Raw genomic sequence first — 9,176 nt, forward strand, 5'->3', positions numbered from 1 at the left:
GGTGATGCCCTTGGAGTGGCAGTACTGGATCAGTTTCTCCTGCGTGAGGTACGGGTGACACTCAACCTGCAACAGCAAACAATTCGCATCATGGGGAAAGGTGGCTGGCTTTTTGAGTTGTTCATAGGGAGTTCAACACACACACAGACAAAAAGACCACTAAGCAAAGGCCAAACACCTACCCACTGAGATTCTTGCTAACACACCCATGAGATCAGCCTCACACCGCCCGAAAGTGTTCTGATCACTGACCCCTGAGATGAGACTCGGGGCATAGCATTGAACGTTCCTCCCAATGTTTAAGAAGTAATAGGGCAAGACCTTTATTTACCCTTATACTAAACAGAATTTACCTGGTTAGTCACTGGTTTATATTTCAGTCCAGGTTTGTTCAAGAGCTTCTCAATCTGGAAGTGGTTGAAATTGGAGATGCCAAGGGCTTTCACCAGCCCCTCATCCACCAGCTCCTCCATGGCCTGTCATAGAAAGGAAGACCTTTTGGGCAGCCCCAGAGGGACTACAGGGACCCTGGCTTGCCTTAGTCCTCCCTGGGGCAGAAATTGCTAAAGGATCCACCACAACAGGGTGAGCCGAAGCATTCACAGGAAATTTCAGTCCAGGGCCTGGGTGCCCATCAGTGAATGTTCCAGTCCTACTGCCCCTCCCCAGCCCAAGAAAAACTAGGAGTAACAGGTAAAGATTTTATATGCTTGCCCCTCTCACCTTACACGTAAAGAAACACATACAAAATTATACTTCTGTACACAGGGGACATAGGAAAGTTTTGTAACACAAAAAATAAAAAATGAACATTTGCAAGCTTATGACATGATTTTATTTTTAATGAATCCAAATGACAGTGGGTAGCTACTGCTGTGTATGCATTGTACACCCAAACCTGGGCAAGCTGTGTTAGTCAGGAAGAGGCTGCAGCATGTGGAGAAGCCTCACTTGTGGGTCCTGAGTCACTTTCTCCCACACCAACCGTGCTTGGGTTTGCAGGAAGGTCATGCATTCAGATTACGCCCTGGCAGGTCACCTGGCCAAGGAGTTGTGTGGGGCTGAAACCTGACCCACCTTCTGCATATCCAGCCATGCTTCCCGGTACAGAAACTACAGGGACCCCCAAGGAAGGGAATCTTTGTATAACTTTTAGCCTATATTGGGCATTTTCCAAACTTGCCCAAAGATATCATGTATGTTAGCAGCAGCCTCCAATGCATGTTCCAGAAGTTGTCAGGACGTAAAAACATACAATGTGCTTCCTTCTTCTGAGATTCTTATAGTCCAATTAAAGTGCTAGGGTTCCCTTCTATGGAGCCATCAACCATGACCCTGAGGCTGCCTCAGATAACACGACCGTGGCATAGACAGAGTCAGAAAGGGCAGAGAAGGAAGAGATTCACACAGCCTGCAGCTGTCAGGGCAGACCTTCAGGTAGAGTTTAAACTGCACCTCAGAAAAAAAAAAAAAAAAGAGAGAGAGAGAAAAAAGAGGGGAAAAACATGAGCATATGAGACAGGAAGGCAATAGCAAAGCTCAGAGGCAGGGATGAACATGACATGTTCAGGGAACTCTTTATCCAGCCCTTCTCAACTTTGGCTGCCATTTGGAATCACCAGGGAAGTTTAAAAACTACTGGTGGATGCAGTGGCTCATGACTGTAATCTCAGCACTTTGGGATAGGATTGGAACAGGGGGTTTGGACCTGGGTTTCAGCAACGTAGGGTAAGTTTTTAACTCTTGTAGGCCTTAGTATTCTCCTCCTAAAAAAAGTCTTATAATATACATACTAATAATGTATATCTTTCTCATACACATTATGAGAGGCTGAGATAGGAGGATTGTTTGAGGCCAGGTGTTCGAGACCATCCTGGGCAACATAGCAAGACTCTGTCTCTACCAGAAAAATTTTTTTTAATTAGCTGGATGTGGTGGCATGTGCCTCTGATCCCAGCTACTTGGGAAGATTGCTTGAGCCCAGGAGTCTGAGGCTGCACTGAGCTATGATCTTGCCATTGTACTGCAGCCTGTGCAACAGAACAAGACTCTCTCTGAATTAAAAAAAAAAACAAACAAAAAAAAGTAATATCGGTGGCTAAGTTTCACCTCCCAGAGTTTCTTACAGATTTTTGTCTGAGTTGTAGCCTAGATATTGGGATTTTTAAACTCCTCAGGTGATTCTAATGAATAGACACGTTGAGAACCACTAGTATAGATGAAGTTATTCAAATTGGGCAGTAGAGTTTAGATGCTATGAAAACATAAGGTTCCCAAAACTTCTGACAGGGCAATTAGATAATATAAAAGCTATTGTATATCATAGGTCAGGTTAGTTTGCCTGTCTTTGAACTTGACATCTTTATACTTTTTCCTCCCCTCTGCTTCAGGGTGGTCAATGAGGTTTCTACTGAACTGGCTATGGGTCTACATAAACATCCAGCGCTTTCATATTCAGACCTGCTCATTTCAAATCAGAGCCTCTGACCTTGATCACTGATATCTTTTCATGCCTTTCAGATGTTGTATTTAGCAGTCATACTTGTATTCATTCAGAAAACATAGCATTGTGAGCACAGGCTACACTGACACACGAGCCATATTAATATCATCATAGGAGCTAAATCAAACTGATAAAATGTATTGCAAATGGCCAGGTGCAGTGGCTCATGCCTGTCATCAGAGCGCTTTGGGAAGCCGAGATGGGTGGATCCCCTGAGGTCAGGAGTTCGAGACCAGTCTGGCTAACACGGTGAAACCCTGTCTCTACTGAAAATACAAAAGTTAGCCGAGTGTGGTGGTACGCACATGTAGTCCCAGCTACTCAGGAGGCTAAGGCAGGAGAATGGCTTTAACTCGATAGAGGGATGTTGCAGTGAGTCAAGATGAAGCCACTGCACTCCAGCCTGGGCGACAAAGTGAGACTCTGTCTTTAAAAAATGAATGTTGTGTTTGTGGATTAATGTTTTTGAACAAACAATACACAGAAAAAGCTATGTTTTGTTGAATCATGTCAATTCTAAGCAATTCAGAAAGGTGAGGCTTAATATATTTTCCCTTGTAAAACACAATACAAACTCGCAACTACATGCATCCCTACACAGACAGCTGCCACTATGACATCATGAACTCTTGGAGTCAGATGCCACTGATCATTTATAACTCATTCCTCCACTTTGTTCTCTACTAGCATTTGCAAAAGGATAGAATGGTATAATACAAAATGATCAGAGAAAACACTGATCCCTAATTCACTTTGAATGTGAATGATGTGAAACAGGTCATGATGTGATCTGCAAAGCAGGGCACCCAGGCTCCCTGATTTCTGGATGTGTGTTCACTGCCTGGCAAGCACCACGCTGATGGCTTTGGTGGTTGGACTTGTGATTCAGATGAGTCTGGGTCCAATCCCAGCTCTGCCACACACATTGTGACATCACCTGTGCAAGTCACCAATCAATCTAGGCTTCAAATGTCATTATTTATAAAGGGGGATGTTAACCCTGCCTTAAAGGTTTAGATGATTACATGGTCGCTATGACTAATGTTCCTGGCGTGTAAACCATCTTAATCTTTATCACACCCTCAAAATATATATTAGTAGTATGTATTATAAGACTTCTTTTTTAAGAAGGGAAAACTGAGCCCTACAAGAGTTACAAAACTGACCCTAGGTTACTCAGCTGCTATGAGCAAACCCAGGCCCAAACCTCCTGTTCCAAATGCTTCACCCTGGTTTGAGAACAGCATGTGTATTCCCCAAAGTGGGGTACATTGTATTTGCAGTCTTATTTGAAGACTCAGTATTAGCCTTGAAATATAAATAGTATCAGATGCACCCAAAAGCCAAATGCAATGAGCAAGATATTAGAAGAGCAAGAGAATCATGATGATGAAATTAGAGAGCATCAGGCACATGGCCTCTTTCATATCAATGGAAAGTCTCATGGATAACTGAGAATTTCTCTCCCAGCACACGTAGAGGAAGCTGGAACCTACCTCCCAGGCATCCAAGAACGTTGCTTTTCCAGCGATGATATTACCTTTATCATCTTTGGGTAAAATGTCATCCCCAGACTGTAAATACAGAATGAAAAGTTTACTCAAGGTTTCAGGGTCCTGACTCTTGCTAAATACTACATATGCATACCAGTTTTTCAGACTCTGCAATACATACTACAAGTATGTGAGTTTAAATAAAATCTCTGTATCTACTGTAGCATATTAATCCATATATTTTAGAAACTACTGGATTGACTTTAAGATCTACTGTTAGTACATTCCAGAAGCCACCATTATCACCATGGACATTAACCTCATACACTTAAATCCTGTATACACCCAAGGGCAAACTTTCATTTCAGTGTCACCGGATAAGGATTAGATCTCCAGGGTGTGGTTTACTGGGGAAGATATTGGCCAGCTTCTATCCTTGCAGCTTCTAGAAGAGACATGGAATAAGGGATGGCAGGCCGTCATCACTCCAGCTGGTCAGGAGGGGTGAGAGCTGGAAATTTGTCTCTCCCACCCCTCAGGGGCAGGTAGAGCAGAGCCCCAGGCAATGGCAGTCGTGATGACTACTGGCTTCCTTCCAGCATCACGGCACTTGGGCTTTTCTCCAAGATGCCACTCCCGGGGTGTGCTTTGCTTAAGAAGATAATTAGGCCCCGGAATATAGTTATGCAAGTGTAACCCAAAGGATTTCCTGGGAGGGCAGTCCCAGGGCACGGAATCAAGACAAAGGTGATAGGGCAGTCGCAACTTGTTTGGGCTACCAGAAATCATGGCTTCTCTCAGATGTAACTGCAAGAAAACACAGGCATGTGGCCACCTCAGCAATACACATGGCCTCAGCCTCCCTTCCACGCCAGTGTCTTTCTGCTCCAAGGTCTCTTCCTGCCATTCACAATTATGAACTACAAGGTCTCCTGCTCCAGTCCACATCATCCTCAGCCCCGGTACAGCTACTATTTTCTGGCAGCTGCTCAGAAACTAGAGACTAAGAAAGGGAGTCGCTCAAACCTTGAATCCCTGTGGCCAGTGAATAAGATAGACGTCCAGATAGCTCAGCTTCAGGTCCTTGAGGGTCTTCTCAAAGGCTTTCCTCACAAGGGGTCTTTCAAAGAAAGTGGGCCCCAACTGCAAAGAGTGTAGCAATGAGCTGTTAGTACCGAGAAAAGGAAGGGCCACGTTATACCCATTGTCCCTGCCTTTTGATTTGCACCCTGATCTAACCTGGCACAGGCCATTGATAACAAAGCTGATTAAGATCCACAGCGCAGTGTGGAAGATCACCAGGGCTCAGCACGTCAATGACATGTCTTAAGTGTTAAAACTAATTTACTTTTTCAACTCTCCTAGTACTCTATATGTCTCTCAGATCATTTAAGTAAATGTGGCCACAGATTTGAAATGTCTTTACCTGTCTCAGTCTCATCCTCAACTGCGGGCTCTCTCAGAGCAGGACTTGTGTGTAACTTTTAAATGTCAAGCATTCCTAGGCCTTCGGGAAAAGAAGGTCCTTTATCTGACCTGCCTAATAGGTCCCTTATCAAGCCTGTCAGGCCCCAAATGATAACTTTGTAAGGGCTTTAATCTACACTTGGCTGCTACACAGTGGGGTCTATTTGTCCCGCCAGATGTATGCAATATCCACGTACCTAGAACTAGTGTTTTCTTAGCAAGTTGTGTATGATGTAAATCCAGTGATTCTCAACCCCCTCACACCCAACACCCCCTTCTTTATTAAAACATTGTGTACCTCACCTTTCGATAGACTTAATGAAGAAAATCATATGTGACAATAGAAAAATGCTCCTACTGTTTCCAAAATGCCCTCTGGCTGACAGCCTCAGGGACATAGTTGCACGTCCACAGTGCTGACAGGGAGACCACAGTGCTGACAGGAGGCCACACATCAAGCCCTGCCTGCACCCTTGGCCTCTGACTGCCTCTGGGCAGATGGTGGATCCCTCTGATGGGGAACAGGGAGGCCCAGGGCAGTGCAGGGCTCCATGGAGACAAGCCCACCATGGGAAAACCAACCCGCTGGCAGGTGGCGCAGCAACGACATGTTCAAATATCAAGAACGGCTTGGAGTATGGATAGAATTGTATCCACGGATGTTATCAAGGCAGGGATGAAAAGGGCTACATGTAGAAAAGGCTGACAGAGTTCTCGCTGCCGACCCGACCCAGATACTTCTGCCTGCCTTGAGGTGAAGGCCTCCCACCCAATGCGCCATGTGCACCTTGCTGACGATGAACAGGTCCTCCCGCTTCACAGCCTGCTCTTGGATCTTCTCTTGGATGGCTTCCCCCACCTCATGTTCATTCTGATAGACATAGGCACAGTCAATGTGGCGATATCCTGCATCAATGGCCACCTTCACCGCTTCTTTCACTTTGCCGAGAGGAGACTGAAAGGCAAAAGAAAAGCCCATCCTACATGTATTTTTTTTTTTTTAAGCGATGGGGACTTGCCATGTTGCCCAGGCTGGCCTCACACTCCCAGTTTCAAGCAATCCTCCCACCTCCCCAGTACCGGAATTACACCACAGTCAGAAACTAACATAGTCTCTTATCCCCAGACCACCTTCAATAGGCTGCCCCCCCCACACGGCCCAGTTTCTCCAAACCAAGGCTTCACTGGGGTCTCCTTGGCCAGGGGATATCTGGGAGGATACACACTTTAGAAAAGTTTTCAAAAGAAAAGGAGGAAAGTGAATGAATTTTATGATTATCTCCTTATGTCCTATCCTAGTTAAAGTCAGTTCCCTTTCATCCAGGTTAGTCCTGAAATGTCTTCAGGTATGTCGGGGAGTGCAGATGGCTCCACTGCAACTTTCTGAAGATCCGGGTGAAAGCTTGACTCTAAATAACCCAGAGGGATTTTCAGACAATATCCCCAAACGGTGATAAGGATCTGGACAATGGTCATTACAGCATCAATCCGGATTCCAACACTTACTGGGTGTGTGTGCCTAAGCAGGTGATGCAATCTCTCTAAACCTTGTCTGCAAAATGGAAAAAAAAAAAAAAAAAAAAAATAGCACCAGCCTCATGAGGCCTTTGTGGTGATAACAAGCTGCAATGAATGTTAAGTTAAGCACATCACCTGACACACAGTAAGGCTCAGTAGAGGCCGTTGATTATACAACGATCCTTTCAGAAAAAAAGGAGAAATAGAAAACCTTATAGGAATAGAGTTTGTTTTCCATTCCTATAAGAAGAAAGAGGGAGGGAGGGAGAATGAGAGAGGGAGAGAAAGAAGGGAAAGAAAGAAAAGAAAGGAAAAAAAGAAAAGAAAGGCAATAGAATTATCACATATTTGTTCTAACCTAACCAAGCCAATGATGGGGGCAAAAAGCACTTAAAACTTGATCTCTCACAGAACAGTCTTTTAAACCTCTTCTGTTGTGAGATAACAAACATTGAAAGGAACACAAAACAGAGATGCACAGCTACCCTACCACCTGGACAGGAAACCGGCTGCTGCCAGGCATCCAGAAGCACCCCTGTGCCCCCAACCGCTACACTACACCCTTCTTCACCTCCACTGCTAAGTTCATAATCCTTTAGTCTATCATCTCCATGTGTTGAAGACAGCTCCTTTCATAATTCTTACTTTGAATTCCAAAATTCTGAAACTGCCTGGTGAACTTACCCAGGGTGGGCAGATACCCTGAAATTCTGGAAGTGATTATTTGTTCCATTTATATAGGATTGAAGCTCTGATTTTGGGCAAATCTTGCTATTGAAGCAAGAGACGCTGTGCATGAATCAAGCTGGAAGTGATCTGTTCGTCCAGATACACCTAGAACGTATCCTGAGAATGACCCAGTGTGGCAACAGAGTGTCCTACCTTCCAACTCGGCACAAGAGAGGGGAAAAATCAGGGTGCACAGAAGGAAAGAGAGCCGTAGGCAGAAGACTCAGCAGGCACATTAGCCACAAGGCACAGGAGAGAAGAGGAATTCCAAAGACTGCTTCTGGTCGCTAGTTAGGGTAGTGCGACCATGGATGAAAATGGCAAAGAAGGCAGAGTGAGGTGGTGATGGAACAACTTCAAACTTAGCCTAAGAGAGGCTCAGGAACCTGCCTCACTGAGTCCTGGATGTGCCTTTTGCCAGCTGACATTAACACAGCCAGGTGGAGTTCATGACTCCCAGCCCAGGCTCTCGGCAGCCCCAGCACGTTGCAAATTTCAGTGTGGACAGGAACCACCTGGGGATCTTGTTAAAGTGCAGATGCCCATTAGGTAGCCTGGGGTGGAGCCTGAGACTCTGCGTTTTCTCTCCCTCTCTCTCTTTCTTTCTTTCTTGGATCTCACTCTGTTGCCTAAACTGGAGTGCAGTGGCACAATCACTGCTCACTGCAGCCTTGACCTCTCAGACTCAACATTCAATCTCCACCTCAGCCTCCCAAGTGACTGGGACTACAGGTGCGTCCCACCATGCCCAGCTAATTTATTTATTTTTTGTAGAAATGGAGTCTTACCATGTTGCCCAGACTGGTCTCCAACTCCTGGGCTCAAGCAATCCTCCTGTCTGGGTCTCCCAAAGTGCTGGGATTACAGGCATGAGCCACCACACCCGGCCAGTTCTGCATTTCTAACAAGCTCCCAGGTCATATGGATTCTGCTAGCCCAAGTCCCACACCCTGATCTGCAAAGGGGTGCCGGGGACTTCCGGCTTTGCATCCCCTCCGCAACCACCCGGCCCACAACAAAGCCACAGCCAAGACTCTGGGGGAAATGTTGAGCCCAATTAAGTGTCCTAGAGCCAGAGAGAGAAAATGCCCTGGAAAACAATTTTGGGTCCAACAGCTGCTTGAACTTTGATACTTGCTAGAGAAGCTCTCAGCACTGCTGGGAAAGCCAGCCTTGGAGCTTTCCAGCCTGAATCAGCTCTGAGAAAAGAAAGCAACCGGAGTCCCGGCTCCAGGACCGAATCTCACCTCTCCAAACCCCTGCCCGACCTCCAGGCTTTCCTGGCTGAAAGCAGAAAGAGAAAACACCCAAACACCCCTCCAGAGAAGAAGGGTGTGCAAAGATTTGCATATTTACCTTCCAAGTGCCCAGGCCCACAATGGGCATCTTGGCTTTGGTACTGAGCTCCACAAAGGTGGCCATGGTTGGTGCAGAAATGATTCTGAGTGAGCAGGTAGAAGTCTCAC

The 9,176-nt window shown here is 45.8% G+C and overlaps 1 protein-coding gene across 1 annotated transcript; it reads right to left on the reverse strand.

Moving 5' to 3' along the window:
* Positions 1-3: 3 nt before the first annotated feature.
* On the reverse strand, positions 4-9,170 carry LOC111524773 (aldo-keto reductase family 1 member B10; the record flags this gene model as incomplete). The annotated part of the gene is made up of 6 exons (XM_026453038.1): positions 9,067-9,170; positions 6,251-6,418; positions 5,023-5,139; positions 4,000-4,077; positions 354-476; positions 4-66 (listed from the first exon to the last, which is right to left on the reverse strand). Coding segments are annotated over exons 1-6 (615 nt in total), but the record flags the coding sequence as incomplete, so codon positions are not given.
* Positions 9,171-9,176: the final 6 nt, after the last annotated feature.

This window comes from Piliocolobus tephrosceles, unplaced genomic scaffold, assembly GCF_002776525.5.
Source record: "Piliocolobus tephrosceles isolate RC106 unplaced genomic scaffold, ASM277652v3 unscaffolded_42022, whole genome shotgun sequence".
In the NCBI taxonomy this organism is placed as follows: domain Eukaryota; kingdom Metazoa; phylum Chordata; class Mammalia; order Primates; family Cercopithecidae; genus Piliocolobus; species Piliocolobus tephrosceles.